The sequence below is a fragment of the Polypterus senegalus genome, chromosome 4 (assembly GCF_016835505.1).
Source record: "Polypterus senegalus isolate Bchr_013 chromosome 4, ASM1683550v1, whole genome shotgun sequence".
NCBI classification, from domain to species: domain Eukaryota; kingdom Metazoa; phylum Chordata; class Cladistia; order Polypteriformes; family Polypteridae; genus Polypterus; species Polypterus senegalus.
The window spans coordinates 113,133,887-113,151,342 of record NC_053157.1 but is presented as its reverse complement, the minus strand read 5'-3'; the positions used below and the strand labels follow the sequence as shown (position 1 = coordinate 113,151,342).

Here is a 17,456-nt window from a genome sequence, read left to right as displayed (position 1 = left end):
GCCTGAATAAGTTTGACAAGTACGACTGTGAATTATAACCCTTTAAGCATTTATTTGAGGCGGTTCATGTTACACCGTACTGATGTAAAAGTTACCAGCTCCGCAGCACTTTCAAATTTATTTTTACCTGTTCAATTGTTTTTCATTCTCTCATTTTCTTCCAATTATTTTCTACTTTAGCTCTCTATTAGTGACACTGTGAATTACATCTGTAAGCAAATTTATTTAAAGCTTTGATTGTCAAATATGTGTTGGAGAGGAGACAGAAATTTCATTACCTATTTGATTTGTTGAAAGTGTAACAATAGTTGAAATTTTTCTCAGAGCTGGATACAAAATAATATAAATCGGCCCATCTAATAGGTTTTAAGTCATAACTAGGAAACATTACTTGTTTATAAACTATCAAGTAGTGACAGTAGAATAATCAGTTTGCTTAAAACAGTTACTCTATTAAACTTGGATATTCATCAATCGTAATTAATGTGTTAAAAATTTCTACAATAAAATGGTTAGTTTGACCGTGCTTTACATGTTGTTAAATGAGGCAGTGCTGAATGAATTCAAGTTTATTAATAGGAGTAGCGGGTCAACAGTGCTTCATTGATTCCTATGTTGTTTCTTGATATTTTTCATCCACAAACAAAAGTAGAGTATTACTTATAATACAGGATCTTCCCACCCTGGAACATAAAATGGTGCATACCATATTGAATCAATAAGGGATGCAATCCATTCTTTATTTTTGTACACATTGTTTTCTATATACACTAGCTTTCCACACATATTTAAAAGTTTTAGTTTCTGTCATCATAAGATGGTTACACTGCAGTCATAAAAGGATGGACATGGTCAGCAACAATACTTAGGCTGTGGCATTTAAACAATGCCCAATTGGTACTAAGAGGCCCAAAGTGCGCCAAGAAAATAACCTCTGCACCATTACACCACCACCAATAGCCTGAACTGTTGAAACAAGGCAGAATGGATCCATGCTTTCATGTTGTTAACACCAAATTCTGACCCTACAATCCAAATGTTGCAGTAGAAATCGAGATTCATCAGACCTAGCAACATTTTTTTAATCTTTGTCCAATTTTGGTGAGCCTGTGTGCAATGTAGTTTCAGTTGTCTGCACTTAGCTGACAGGAGTGGCACCCAGTGTGGTCCCCTGCTGCAGTAACCCATCTGCTTCAAGGTTTGACATGTTCTGCATTCAGAGATACTCTTCTGCATACCTTGGTCATCATAATGGATGGTTATTTGAATTACTGTTGCCTTTCAATCAACTCGAACCAATCTGGCCATTTGCCTCAGACCTCTGGCATCATCAAGACATTTTCACCAAAAGAGCTGCTGCTCATTGGATATTTTCTCTATTTCAGACCATTCTCTACAAACCATAGAGATGTTTGTGCATGAAAATCCTAGTAGACCAACGGGTTCAGAAATACACAGACCAGCCTGCCTGACACCAACAACCACACCAAGTTCAAAGTCACTTAAACCAGTGGTGTCGAACTCTGGCCCTAGAGGGCCACATTGGCTGCAGGCTTTCATCCTAACCATATTCTTCATTAGTGACCAGTTGTTGCTGCTAATTAACTTCTTTTACTTTAGTCTTAATTCACTTGACTCAGGTCCCTTAGGTGTTTCTTTTTCCTTAATTAGCAGCCAAACAAAACTGAGACACAAAACAAGATGCCACCTGACCAGGTCATCTGTGCTCATCGCACAATATCTGAAAATAAAGAAAGGTGAAGGTCTCGGTAAGGTTGATCTCTCAAGTCACCAAAACATTTTGATGGTGTTCTTAGAAAAAAAAGGAAAATCAACAGTTTTAGAAATATCTGCTGTGGCAGAATGAGAGCAGCAACAAGCCATGGAATTAAATAATGGGTTTAATTAACAGCAAGAATCGGCTTCTAATTAGGAAACTGTCTGGAGTTTGATGCCCCAGTTTAGCTGGTCATCTGTTGGCTTATTTTACATCTCATTTCTATTTGGCTTTCATTTAAAGAAGAAAAGAATCAATTTAGAGGAGTGACTCCTTAAAAACAGGGCTGCTAAAATGAAGGGAAAAGAAGTTAATTAGCAGTGAAAACTGGTCACTGATTAGGAAAAGGGTTAGAATGAAAACCTGTAGCCACTGCGACCCTCCAGGCCTGGAGGTCGACACCCCTGACTTAAACTACCTTTCTTATCCATTCTAATGCTTGGTTTGAACTTTAAGCAGGTTGTCTTGACAATGTCCACATGCCTAAATGCATTGAGTTGCTGCCATATGATTGGCTGATCAGATATTTACGCTAACAAGAAGTTGAACAGGTGTACATAATTAAAATGGCCGGTAAGTGAATAATTCCAGTGCATTTTCGAGGTTTTGTCTTCGGACAGTTTATCTTCAGTTCCATCTATGAATTCAGATGGTGAACAAATGCTATTAAAAAAATCCTATTCAGTATTCTAGTTTTGAGCCTTGCTCTTTCAGATTGAGTCAGTTTTTGTATTAGTGTTTTGGCTCTAGTAACAGTAATTAATAAGATTTTGACTAATGACTTTCTGCAGTTCTAAACAGACAATGATTATGGTTTAGCGCTCTGAGTTAGACACACAAATTTTAGTGTTCAGAAGAAAATTACCTTTTGGTTTTTGATTTTATTTCTAGTTTTCAACAAAGAAATGTGTATCATTTCTGAAGGAAACCTGCAATTCCTGATTAACTACTTTAGAAAATCACAGTAAAATCAGTAGCACATAATGCAATTGAAGACCTTCCTTTCCTGTCATTCATTGTTCAAGAGTCCCGTCTTCAATTCAAAAATCATTCACATCAGGCTTTTGGTTTCTTGTTTCTGATGTGGACTGATAACTCCAGAAGGAACTACAGTAATCCCTCCTCAATCGTGGGGGTTGCGTTCCAGAACCCCCCGCGATAGATGAAAATCCGTGAAGTAGAAACCATGTTTGTATGGTTATTTTTATTTATTTTAAGCCCTTATAAACTCTCCCACACTGTTAACATTATTAGAGACCTCTAGACATGAAATAACACCCTTTAGTCAAAAGTTTAAACTGCGCTCCATGACAAGACAGAGATGACAGTTCTTTCTCACAATTAAAAGAATGCAAACATATCTTCTCTTCAAAGGAGTGCGCGCAGCAGGAGCAGAGAATTTCAGAGAGAGAGAGAGAGAGCGCTCGCTAAGAACAGCAAACAATCAAAAAATCAATACATGCTTCTTTTAAGTATGCCGAAGCACCGTGATAAAGCGGAATTTTTTAGAGGAGTGTCCGTATCTTCTAAGCAAACAGCCTCTGTGCAAACAGCCCCTCTGCTCACACCCCCTCCGTCAGGGGCAGAGAACGTCAGAGAGAGAGCACGAGATTAATGCAAACAATCAAAAAATCAATACGTGCTTTTGGGTTTGTCAGTATGCAGAAGCACTGCGATAAAGCGGCATTTTTTAGAGGAGCGTCCGTATCCTTTAGGCAAACAGCCCCTCTGCTCACACCCCCCCCGTCAGGCAGGGAGAGTGAGAGAGACATAAAAAAACAAACAATCAAGCACTGCGCGGGAAGCATATCTTATATCACTGAGGAGTTTTAGTTAATATGTAATACATGCTCTGATTGGGTAGGTTCTAAGCCATCCGCCAATAGCATCCCTTGTATGAAATCAACTGGGCAAACAAACTGAGGAAGCATGTACCATACACACACACACACACAGGCACGCACGAGTCATGCACACACAGGCGCGAGCGAGTCACACACACACACACACACAGGCGCGCAGTGTCCGTGTATGTGTGTCTTCTGGAGAAGTGCGCATGCGCAGGGCCACACTGCACATGTTCAGTCTCTTCCTGTGCATTCCCTGTGCAGAGAGAGAGACAGACACACACACAGGTGCGCGCGAGTCACACGCACACAGGCAGGCACGCACACGCACACAGGCAGGCACGCACACAGACACACACACAGGCGCGACAGACAGACAGGCAGGCAGGCGAGAGACAGACAGACACACACAGAGGCGCGCGCTTAAGAGACATACACACACAGGGGCACATGTGCATTGTTGCAATGTTACTTTTCTTGGTTGTTTATTAAATTACAGATTTTTCAAATTTAAATTTTTTCCCCTGTGCTTAAAACTCATTAAAAAGAGTTTTTAGCGAAGGGTCATAAGGCTATAGCAAATTCTTGCAGTGTTAGTTTTCTCTGTTGTTCAAGGTTTTCTTAGTGTTATTCAATGTTTTTACATTTAGTGTACTATTGCGCTGTGCTTTCTATGGTATAGTTAACTATATTTGTGCTTAAAAACTTAAAAAAATATATATTTACATACAGTTCATACGGTCTGGAACGGATTAATTGTATTTACATACAATCCTACGGGAAATTACTTCGGTTCACGACCAAATCGGGTTACAACCAGAGTTTTGGAACGAATTATGGTTGTGAACCGAGGTTCCACTGTATTACTGTCAGACAAAATTACAGGCATTTCATGGAAATACAAACCATTATTACTGAAAAAGAAAATTAAAGGCACACAATACAGTACACATATTACAGCCACATACAAGGTCCCTTGCCATTTAATATAGACTGTTCATACAAATGTTTATGCACTACTGTTCTAGCGCCCGTTATTTTAAAGGGCTTAATGTCTGGTATTGGTTATATTGACTTCTGATGTGTAATTTTTTATCTGATTTCTTCATGAAAAGATTAGATTAAAATTAAAAATTAAATCACTGCTACAAAGTGGGACAGATAAAAATGTGAATGCAGTATTCCTTAAAGGATGGAGAATACGTTACATTTACATATTTGTATGGATTATCTATGTACTAAAACAATGTCTTAAATCCAGCACTTGGAAAAGTTATCAAAAGGGTCATAGATGCTCCCTGCCAACTCCAGTAGTACAGTAACTTCTCAAAAGGTAAAGAAAATACCTGATTTACTCAGTCATCTTTTGAAAGACCTGAATAACTGCAAAACTGAATCACAAGTGACTGATATTGACTAAATCATTTTAGAGCAATAGTGTAAAAATTTTTTTATACAAATACTGACCATTGTCTAAGTGCAATTAACTCTGCTTCATACTGACACAGTTAAGATCCAAACGAAGTATTTGACATAAGTGAATACCATCAAATTTAATAAAAAAAAACACAAGTGAACATTCTCCACAGCAATAACTATTCTAAAAACACGGAACATACTGTAATCAAGAGCTACCTGTTCACAATTAAGCCAATGTTTTCCTCAGGTTATTTATATTTACAATCTGTATAAGTCACATTTAAAGATGAACATTTGTTAGTTACTGCGATACAGTATAATGTATGTTTTGATGACATGCTAAGAAAGGGGGAGAAAATTCATTCATACCTGTAGGTGCAGACTCACTAAGGGTGGTGCTAAAGGGAACGGAATCATATGTTGACAATGATCGCTCTGTGTAACTGAAGTCATCACTGTAGTTTTGGGGAGCTGGGCTGGGATCTGAATCTGAAGACTGTTGATCATTTCTCTTTGTCTTTACAAATTCTGACTCATTAAATGAAAATCTACAAAAAACAGAAGTTCAGCTAAATAAAAACAGTCAAAAGTAAACCATTTTTCAAGACAAAAGCATGTGCTAAAAATGTGTGCATTTTAGGAAGAACAGAATATATGCTTTAATATCATTTCTATTAAATATAATTTTTTTTTATCGTACGAATGTGCTATTCAAACTTCAAATTAAGCGGATCCTTACAAAAATTGCAAAAATATTTTAATTGTGAGTATATCAATGAGTCAGCAGAAAAACAATATAAATTCATTAAAGGACATCACTATACACAAAGAAAATGTAAAATGCTCTACCCTATCAGCTCAAGATCTGTGTTAAATAAGGACCTGAGAGACAATTTCTATACAATCGTATGGCCCAATAATCCTCCAGTTTCAATTCATATTTCAATTAATATTAGTTTTTGAAAACAAATATTTTATCAATTTCCTCATCTCATTTATTTTGCATATCACCTAAGAACTGTTGTAATGTATGGATATAGCAAAGTCTTTGACTTAGCAGTAGAAGTTACAGTAAACTTTGGAGATCACAGGGTAATGAAAGCAGAATTAATATTTGGCAGAAATTACTAAAATATTTTGTTCACCCATTTACTTAAAATCTGAACATATGTAACACGTTTTACTTGTAATACTGTATTAATACTGTATTTTTTAAATTATTACAATTAAATCATCATTCTGTTAACAAAACACATTTTTATATTTTAAAGTGATAGGTAAGACGTATGTGCACCAGGGGACAGCCAAGACAGGGAACTTCATAATTTTATATGGCAACTTTCCAAGTGAGCATCAAAGGACCTTTGTAAAACAAACAAGAATAGTGCACAACATAACATAACAAGGTACAGTACATCCAAATATAAAACAATGAGGGGAATGTAAATTAGAATTGAGTGGGAGCAATTTGCATTACTTGCACAGTAGATACTGTAATTTATATTGGCCAACTGAAATAGCATCTGAATAGTGCATAACAATCAACACCAAAAACAAATTCATTTTTGGCAATATGTAAAATGGACCAAAACCTTTAAAAGTGCATGTTGACAAAGACACACTGAGCTGAAATATCTAACAATACACAACAGAAAAAACAAAAATGAATGCTGAACAATGTACAAAATGAACGACTTCAAACATTGTGTTAGTATGAGAGATACTCTCTAACCAAACAAATGTTACAAGTCCTATCACATTCCCAATAATGCTTTGTAACATCCAGCTGCTTCAATAAGATTTTTGCTTCAAGTAAAAAGATTAATTTTGGCAACCCATAATGTTACAGAGGTACTACATAACTATTCATTTTGGCCAGCATAAGGGGGTGGAGGTGGTGCTGATTTGTAAATACAGTACTTGCTAGTACAGTATATCTGAACTGATGGTTAAATTGGATGAAGAACATAGACATGCTACACAAAAGGGCAAGAGAAGCCTCTTTTTTCCAAGCAGACTCATGTCTTATAATGTGTGACAATAGAAATATTCTGCTACTGCATAGTGATCAATGGATTGTTCTGCTGTGATATAGTAACAGCTTTGGGGATTCCACACGCCTCAGTAAACTTATCAGGAAGGCAAGCTTCATATACATACTGAAGACGGTGGCAGAAAAGAGTATGATGGCAAAATAAGAGGCTATTATGACTAATGCTGCCACGTTCTCTCCATGATGTGTTTACCCACTGGCTCATTCCACTTTAGTGTGCTTAAGATGTGGTAGTAGGAATGTTTTACACTGGAAGCAATCAATCAGGCTCTACAACAGATTGCACTTTATTTATTTACTTATTACAGTTTTAAACTACATTTTTTATGTTCTAGGTTACTGTGAGTCAATTTCTTTCTTGGGAAAACAAAATAACCTACAGTTAAAGGAAAATATTTTAGTAATACTGGTTTACCCAAAAAAAAAACATTGGAAGAAAGCTTTTAGTTTCGTATTTTTTGTGAATAAAAGTTACCTAATTTCCTGTACTTTTTCTTTAATAGTACTGTACAGTAATTTGTTAATAACACACAGGATTAAAATGACAATGCTTTCTGAGAACATATTTTTACTGCAAAGGGCAAATGAAAGCTCCCATTTTGTAATCATTTTAACATTCCAAACCATAAAAGTAGCCACTTCACCATTCTTAAACCATATCTGTAAGTAAAACTCCAGGTTTGTCGAAGGCAAGAAATATTAGAACTCCACTTAATCAAAGCATGCATGATATATTGAGTCCTTCTTTACAGAAATTATGATTACCTAATCAACACCCCAATTTGTTTAATTTTCTAGTTACAAGAAACACAAAATTCTGTGCCGTTATGAAATTGAAGTTTCTGTCTTTTTAATAAAATTAATCTTTTCTGAGAGTATGCATTTATTTTGTTTATATTCTATAATTAGTTCAATTACTTGACTTTACCTGGGCAATTTCATTTAAGACAATGGGCCTCAGTTAAAATGCAGTCAATTAATCAGGTGTAGCAGAAGTACTTTTTGTAATTTTTTTTTTTAAACCAAGGGCTAATATTATTGGCAGGCAATGTGGTGTAGTGGCTAAGGCTTTAAACCCTGAGGCTGTGGGTTCAAATCCTGATACTGACATTTTGTTAACATGAGTAAGTCACTTGACCTGCCTGTGCTACAACTGAAGAAATAAAAAATATTGTATCTCAAATGTTGTAAGACACCTTGGATAAAGAGATCAGTCAGAATAAGTAATAATAGTATTACTATGCCACTGGAACTGGTCACTCTTGGAAGATGCTATATACATTTGTCCATGAGAAAACATTTCTGCGAAAGATCAAGTCCTGCTTTTCCTATTGACTTGGCTTAAGTTGATGGCCATTAAAAAACACACTTTTACAGGAAAGTGTATTTTTCATCATTTGTGTGTACCCACAGATGTAAGCAGCAGGATTGCTTTGTGACCCTATGTTGTTTATCCTTGCGTATTATTGTTTGTACAGATGAACATGAAACCTTTGAGTGGCTTGGAAATTGTTCCCCTCTTACACTCATCTACACCCCATCCACATTTGCTACATATTGCCTTTGACTCCTGTATGTCTAGTCATTTTCCTCTGATGATGATACCTGATAGATGTCAAAAGCTCCGGAACAAAAGTCTATTTTAATACACAGTATGTAATTCATTATCTCCCTTTTTGGATTTCCATCTATAAATGTGCAAATTATATCACAGACCTTTGCTTCTATTCTATGACTTTTGGGCAAGAAGCCCTTCAATGTATTAGATGTTGAGAATCGCTGGCTATCAGGCTCACAGTTATGAAAAACTGTTCCTTCTTTCACAGTTACATCAGACGTGATGCAACTCCAAAGTGCCTGCGATTTAAACCACTGATGAACACTCCAAAGATGGCATTTATCATTCAACAATTCACAAGAGGCATTCTATATGAACTTATTACCGAAACACAATGCAAAATAACTACAAATCAGGAATGAGGCACCGATCCTGGTTTCTTGAAACATCTTGACTGACTGTTACAGATGAATGGAACAAATGCATCCAGAACATCGCTTCCAAAAGCCATAAATCTAAGTGTGACACTCAACAAAAAATGCAACAAACTCACAGGGAATACACCAACTAATGAACCATAATCCATAATATGCAACTTATCCTAAAGATAGCTTTCCACCACAGAACAAGTGTTCTCACCAGAGGTTTGAAATTCAATCAACTTCCTAGGCACCCTGGCACATATTATACAAACTGAACAGATACCGGCAGTCAACTCACAGGAAATAACATACGCAGTGGCTGACCAGTTACATACAAGACATCCAATGATATGTATCTCTAAAAAAAAAAAAAAGAAAAGAATGAAAGGCATAGATATCGCTACAAAATGATAAACCTATTGTTATTACACTAGTCGACAAAGAAGGTGTGACAGTCATAGTGGACAAAGAGCAATCTGTAACTACAATAGAAGAAATGCTCTCTGACATAACTACTTATGAATAACTAGCCAGTGACGCAACAAAAGCCAACTTGAAGAGAATTAACACCACTCTGAATAAGCTCTGTAATAACAACCGTTTAAACGTACAGGATTATAATAATTTTTTTCCTACTCTTAAAAGTTTTACTCTGTCTGTTGGCCTAGCTCTCTTTCTCATGGGTGGGGCTTGATCTGAACTTAGCTTTGTCAAGTTTGACTTGCTTTTATAAAATGTTACTTGCTTTTAATAAATTCAATAAAATGTTTAAAAAAACATACTAGATTATTATAAAATGAAATCCAATGATGTGAACTGTATGGAATTATACAGCCTTATAAATATCCATAAACCCCTTTGAAATTCAGACCTGTGGTCAGCCTAATAAGTGGGCCAACATACAACCTATCCAAGAGACTTTTTCAAATGCTCTTAACATTTAACGTACAATTCAGATTATTCAGTTAATAGTGCTGAGATGGAACTGCAGCACCTGAAGAACATATCCATCGATGATGATGAAATCATGATTTTATTTGATGTCATGTCGCTTTTAATATGCATTTTTATTACTCTTTAATTTAATATTGTTTTTTGCATCCGTATACTGCTGCTGGATAATGTGAATTTCCCCTTGGGATTAATAAAGTATCTATCTATCTATACACCATGATTCCAATTCATCTGCCTACAAACACTTTATTCTCAAAACTAAATAATGACCCTATCATAACAGCATGAACGAAGCTGACAATGAAGGACATAATGCTTTTAATGTTCCTTTGTCACAAAACTCAATTCCATTTTAATAGGAAATATTACCGACAGAAAGAAGGCATGCAAATGGGATCTCCGTTATCAGGACTCCTAGCCAAACTGGTTATGCAGCAAATTGAAACCTTGGCTCTAAATCAGTTCAGACCTACATTTTGGATACACTACAATGACAATACATTTATTATAATAAAAAGTGACCAGCTAAATGAATTCCACAGCCATGTCAACTCAGTACTTCCTGCAATTCAGTTCACCATGAAAACAGAAAGGAACAGACGTATTAGCTTCCTGGACAACTCCACTCTGATTACAAGTGTGTATCACAAAGAATGTTATGCAGATAAAATATATACTTTGGTAGCAATCACCCCTTATCGCATAAATGGAGTTGCTTTAAAACATTGTTCTAAAGAACAGAAAACTAAAAAGAATGAAGGACATTATATGTTCCATCTGTTTACATCAAACGGCTACTCCAAAACATTTATCAAACAAGGCACACATAGGAGACATCCCAGACCTAAGCAAACAATTGGCACCAACCCAAGCTTCCATTCTACTGGGTAGTCTTTCTAATTACCGTGGTGTATGAGAAACCACAGCGGTCATCCTCTCCAGGTCAGCAATTAAAATAGCGCATAAACAGGGAAACTCTCTGTATACAGTTCTTTTTAATGCCAACAGCAAGAAATCTAACTTCATAAATCACTGTTAGGAAAACAGCATATAGGTGGGAAACATTTAGAAAAATGGCAACATTGTCAAGAGGTAGACATTCTCTTAAAATTTCACCCATGGCCACAAGGAGAACAATGCAAGAGAAGTAACCTAATCCTAAAATAATATTCAGAGATCTACAGTATAAGCCTTCCCAGCTGCCTCTGGATCTGTGATTGAACTCCATAATAAGAAGAACCCTGAACAGAAATCAGGACGACAACATGTACCAGTGAAAATGGCAGTCCCAATTTCAGGCTATGTATACTGATAAAGAATGTCAAAATGCCCCATCTAATAAAGTTTCCCAGTGTCACAAATGCTTATTTGCCGAAATACTCATCACAATATATTTACAACAAGTAACACAAAACTCCAGTATGATTGATTGACAACTTATGTTATATTTAAAGAGCAATGCAAAGAGGAACAAGATGCACACAAAAGCAGAGCATCGACATTTATTTAGTCATATTTCAGTGTGTGGAATTGAATGTGTTCATTACTGAAAGTGTTTTTTTTTGTGCTCTGATTTAGATTAAGCAAGTAAAACGAGGATGGGCTACAAAAGTATCCTGGCTTGGAACTTTGAAAATCTGGTTACCCAATTATTTATCATCACAGTGCCACATTAACCAGATATACATAATGGGCACTTGTTGCATTAAAGTTTGCATTTCACTTGTGTTATTCCCTAACATTTGTCATAACAGAACAGCTTTGAAAGTCTCAGATCATGAAAATTACTATGGCGAAACAAGTTTGAGCAGAGAATGAATTAATTTTAAAACATTATGTTAAATGACATTTGCAAATTGCCACCGTATATGAATATTAGTGGGATTGTTTATGAGCATTTGTCATTGAGAGTGATCCCAGCGATGTAATAAACAAATTCCTGCCCAGCCTCTGGTTCCCGAAACCCTGAAATGGACTAAGGAGGTTCTAGAACCAACCTACCAAACTCATGCCATTGAAGGCTACAGTGCCTGAACAGCCTTTAAATGCACCTGAAAGTTACATCATGTGTACATTTTCTAACTTATTAGGATATGTATTTTACATATTCCTCAAGAGGTCAGTTTTCTAATACCTCTATAACATATGAAATAATATCAATTTTTATGGGTTCTCAGACTTTCAAGAAAGACCCAATTAAAAGAGCACACACAAGGTCACATACTTATTAATTACTTGTTCTTGAAACCATTAGAAACACTATTCCAATCTCCAATATAGGTAAATGTGTAAGAAAGGTCTTTAACCTGCATGTGGTCAGACCATAACAAATGATGAGAACCTTCACCAACTGACTTTCTTACTTAGCAAAATCAATTGGGTTTTTTTTATGCTTTTTTTTATTTTAAATGTAAAAAGAATAATAAGAGCTTGATGATCACAGAAAAAGAAGAACTACAGTATATATAACTTGTGGGCGTAAAAGGAATTTCCTCTGGGAAAGTAAATGGAAGAGTATGTTCTGAAGTTTGTAGTCCACAATAAAAAAAAGCCCCCAAAGCAAACACCATGCCAACTACATATTGTGGTTCGATACCTTCCCATCTTATTTAATCAAGGGATTGCTCCACCCCACGTCCCATCTCCCTACCCAATTGTCTTCTGAATGTTATGGACCTTCTTGACCTTTCTCACTGTATTAATGCCAAAAGACTTTCAGAAAGGCTGTTACACCCATCCTCCCCTGTTTTGTAATAAAATACTTTCTCACATTTCTTCAAGGGTCCTCATCCTTTTAACTAACATACTTTTTACATTTTACATGCTTCATTTGAAATATTCTGCTGTTAACCATGCTGTTATTTCTTTTAGACATTTAAAGGATTATTTGATACTTCAAAGATTCTGCTACTGTCAAATATGCATATGTTCGCTGTCTTAAAGCATTAAAAAGATATTTAACTAGTAATTCACTTCAAAGCTATAGAATTCAACCATGGAAGTTTTATAGTGATATGGTGTCATACCCTTAAATGCTCAAGCTCCTAAACAAAGAGAAATAACTTGCTATAAAACACAAAAAAAGAAAACTAATCAATTATCCCATTCTCTGTGTCCATTTATTTAAATGCAGGTTTAGGTATAGCGGAGTCACATCCTATCCTATTATTAGGAAGCAAATATTTGTCCGATGCTAGTTCACTGCAAGACACACTCATTGATACAGGACTTAATTAGATTCTCAAACTGAACGTGCACGTCTCTGGAATGCGAGAAGAAAGTGGGGAACCCAAAGAAAATCCAAATCAACTAAGTGAGAATGTACAAGCTACATAAATATAATAATATACTTCATATTTAAACACTTACTATGAGACTTTTTCACAATATCAGGGTTTAAAATTTTTTCAGATAAATTTTTTCATTAGCATGCACACTATATTTGAATGCTTTGTTGAATGTCTAATGAAGTTATATAATTTGGAAGTTAGAGAAATCAATAAACTTAAGAGATCTTGTTTTAAAAACAGTTTTTGCTGTCTGATGGAAAGCATTAAACTAGATGTTAATAGGTGGCCAATTCTCTCCAGTAGAAGGAATTAATATACTGTAGCTAAAATCAATACTCTTTTCAAATGGTTATTTCTTTTACAGAGCACTCCCATATCTATTAAAGGAGAAGAGTCACATTTTCTATCACTTAGTAATGAAAACTACTCTTTCATGTGGGAACTGAAAAAATCATGGCATGAAATGGTGCTGCCGTTTTTTGTATAAATTGCCAACGCACAGTCGATTGGTGATGTCAAATCTAATATTGTGCTGAGGAAAGAACTCAAAAGCTTGAGAATCGCCACTGTGACACGTACTAACTGGTTCATAGCCAGTCTGGCCACCAACTGCTGAATTGATTCTATATGCCATGCTTTGTTCTCTGGTCTTCATAATTATTGACTATTTAACAATAACATTTAACATGGAAAACTCTGAAACAAGAGCAAAACCAGCATACCCAGTAATGTGCACGGCAGTAAGCAGCAGTAGCTGACACTGGCCTCTCTTTAGACAAATAACTAGTGTCACAGAAACAAATAGTTATAAGTAACAGAAAGAATGATTCCTTACAAAAAAGGCAGCAGCTGACTTTAAAGTGGTAAAGAGAAGGGCTCCACTGTATATAGATAAGCAACTAGCACTAGGCTGCCGCTCAGGCACAAGTGACTGTAGCAGAAGACAAGGCATTTAAAAAATAAAACTAGCAGCAAACAATCAGTAAATGAGTTTTCCTAGATTGAACGATTTTTAGTGGTCAGGAAAGCAGGGCAGTTAAGTTCATTAATACGAAGGAATACAGATAGTGTCAGTGGGGAGCTTACAAGTAAGGAAAAAGAGGAGAGCAAAGATAGGATAGCAGACAAAGAAAAATTAACCTAATAGTATGACAAAGAGCTGTCAGTCAATCGGGAGGATATTACAGGAGCTTAAGGTAGCAGAAGGAGTAGAAGACAGTACCAGTTCTTTAATCTACACTAGCCGAAGCCCGCCGTAGCATACGGCAGTGTAAGAATAGGAATGGAAAACGGTGAGAAAGGAATTCAGAAATCAAGAAGAAATAAATACTTCTTGAAAGACACAGGTGTGAACAGGTGTTTTGGTGGAGACGACAGATAATGAGTCGAAAGAGTTAACCCTAGAAAAAGCCACGTACAACTGACCGTGGCTGAAGACTGGTTGTTAGGAAGGCCGCGCTTCTGAAATTCGATTATGTAAATATAATCAATAACAACCTGAAAAAAGTTCCTGCAGCTTAATCCAAAAGACTACAATATCAGGTCTGTGCTCCGATCTTTGGGTATCCAACAGTGCATGTAGAATTTCCGGCCAAGCAGGATTACATGTGAAAGTGATAAATAAATGAGGCTGTCCGAATTTACGTACTATGGCCATGGCATCCTGCTAGTTTTGTTGCATGTATCTTGGACTTCCTGGAAATGTGGATGGTAATATGTCATGTTGCCTACACATACGTTATTTTCAGCGTTTGCCTGCAGTGCGTCTGTCAGTCCTTTGTATTGTTCCACGCGTAAATCTTGTTGATGTAATCTGAGATAGTTGAGATGCGCGGCCTTTTAACATACGCATATACGATGTACTGTTTAAATAGTTCGCCGCTTGAGTGCAAAATACTAAATATATTCCTCATTGCTAATCTGTACGCGTAAAATTGCCATTGAGTAAGCCTTCTTTGCTTGGCGGTTCTTTTATCGGGAACATGTTGTAAATCTTTGTCCCAGCCAATGTCTCCGTAAAAGAATAAAAGTGGGTAAACCATAGGATCGCAATTCATATTGAGCGTGGAAATCCATTTACAGGAGTTGCCGATGGGACAGATGCAAATGTCCGTTTCAGCAGGCGGTTCGCCATCTTCTCCGATGAAAATCGCTGCAACATTGGTGTGACATGTCGGGGCATTGTATTATTGTAAAACCTGCCTAGGGTTTTCCTCAAAAAGCATTCGTACAAATGCTGTTGGATTGGACAGAGCGATTTCATGCATGTGTTTGTATGATTTAGCGAACGGTTTGATGGTTCTGAGCATGGAATCTAGCTTGAGAAGTAAATTTTCGCTGCATGTAGCTCTCTGTCTTGCGTGCGTCTTGCTTGCCCTTAGTGAATTATATACATATAGATTTTTGGTTATTTTTTTTTTTTAAGTTTTACCATTTAAGTTAAATCCTTTAATTTGAATTAAAAAAAAATTGAGAAGTTATAGAAATTCCAAGTAAAGTTTTAATATTCAGGCTAATGCAATGCAAGCCTTGTTGAATATTAGACTTTTTAGAGGATGACTTGAATGAGCTGAGAACTACTTCAGCAGGAGATGCCAGCTGATCCAACACCTCAAGTTCAGGGTCACCAAACTGGAAGAGAGCTGGCTGGTTTGCCTTGTAGTTGAGATCTGGCACACCTTGCCCTTTAGAGATCACACCGTATCCTTTAGAGAAATATTGTCCATCCCTAAAGTAGCATGGGAGAAGACTCCAGACCAGATAGGTAAAGATAGGTGTGTCACCGTTACAAGACGCAAGGTAAAGGGTACACACTGTCTGGGGGCATCAACCTCAGAATTGGAAGTGTCCAACCATTTTCAGGTCCTTATGGAGCTGGACGATGTCTCTGAAGACTCTGAGGTGCTAGGCAGGAATGAGGAACCCAAAAGGGCCACCTCAAAACCAGTTAACAGAAACAGAGAGGTAGTGATAGTTGGGGACTCAATCTTTAGGGGGAATGAAGTGCAGGATTGCTCTAGAAAGTCTTGTGTGGTGTACTGTCATTTGGGTACACAGGTGGGAAACTTCCCTGGAAGGGTTGATAGGCTCTTGGCCAGAGCAGGGATGGATCCCGTTGTCATTGTCCATGTTGGAACAAATGACATACATAAGGGCAGTCTATCAATTCAGCGATCCAAATTTAAAGAGTTAGGTACCAGGCTGAGGAGCAAAACTGGTAAAGCAGCCTTCTTCTAAATTCTGCCTGTGCCACATGCCAGTCTAGGTACGATTGAAGAGATCAGAAGGTTTAATGCATGGCTCAAATCTTGATGCATAGTAGAAGGGGATAGGTTTGAAGAGCATCAGGACCTGTTACGCTGTTATGGGTTACATCTGAACCGGAGGTGCACCAATATGTTGGGGAGGCACGAGTAGTTTGGTTGGGATTGTTTAAACTGGGGTATGGTGGAGCCGGAAACCTGGCTAAATAAAAAAAGATGTGAATGAGTACAATATATAAGGATACATATTTTTTAGGAAGGACAGACAGAACAGAAAAGGAGGTGGATTTGCTTTTTATGTAAAACAAAATTTAAACTACTCTTCAATTGGACAATGAGCACCATCTTAGTGAGGACATCTGGCTTTATCTAGAAAGCATTAGAGGATCATCTTGCAAGTAGTTGCGCATAATAGGATAGGTTTTTAGAATTACAGTAATCCAATTGTTTTTTTTAAAACACAGTATATTAAAGTACTAAACTGGGGGAAGCCTGTCTGGATTAAGTATTTTGTAATAATCAGGATAGAATTGAGGGTGTTGAGGTGATTGAACCATTTTGGTCAAGGGCCCATAATATAATACAGTTCTCAGGGTTTTAGAAGAGTGTGGATGCAAAGACTAAAACTGTTGAGTTTAAGTTTGGTAAGGCAAATTTTGAGTAGATGTGGCAACGTGTAAGGAGGATAGACTGGGATAAGATTCTAAGCATGGTGACAATGAAGGAGCAGTGGAACAGATTTATAAACATTTTACATATAATGTAGGACAGGTACATATCTACATTTTGAATGAGTGGTAAACTGTGGGTTAATAAAAAGATGAAAAAGAAGCTGCAAAGGAAAAAACAGTTGTATAAGGTTTATAAGATTAA

General features: G+C 36.7%; 1 protein-coding gene across 1 annotated transcript in view; it reads right to left on the bottom strand.

The window, feature by feature from the left end:
• LOC120527591 (OCIA domain-containing protein 1-like) overlaps positions 1–17,456 on the bottom strand; it is a 93,317-nt gene that overhangs the window by 37,123 nt on the left and 38,738 nt on the right. Inside the window, exon 6 of the mRNA XM_039751184.1 lies at positions 5,413–5,591. Within this exon, the coding sequence (XP_039607118.1) occupies positions 5,413–5,591 (179 nt within the window). The remainder of the gene's footprint in view (positions 1–5,412; positions 5,592–17,456) is intronic.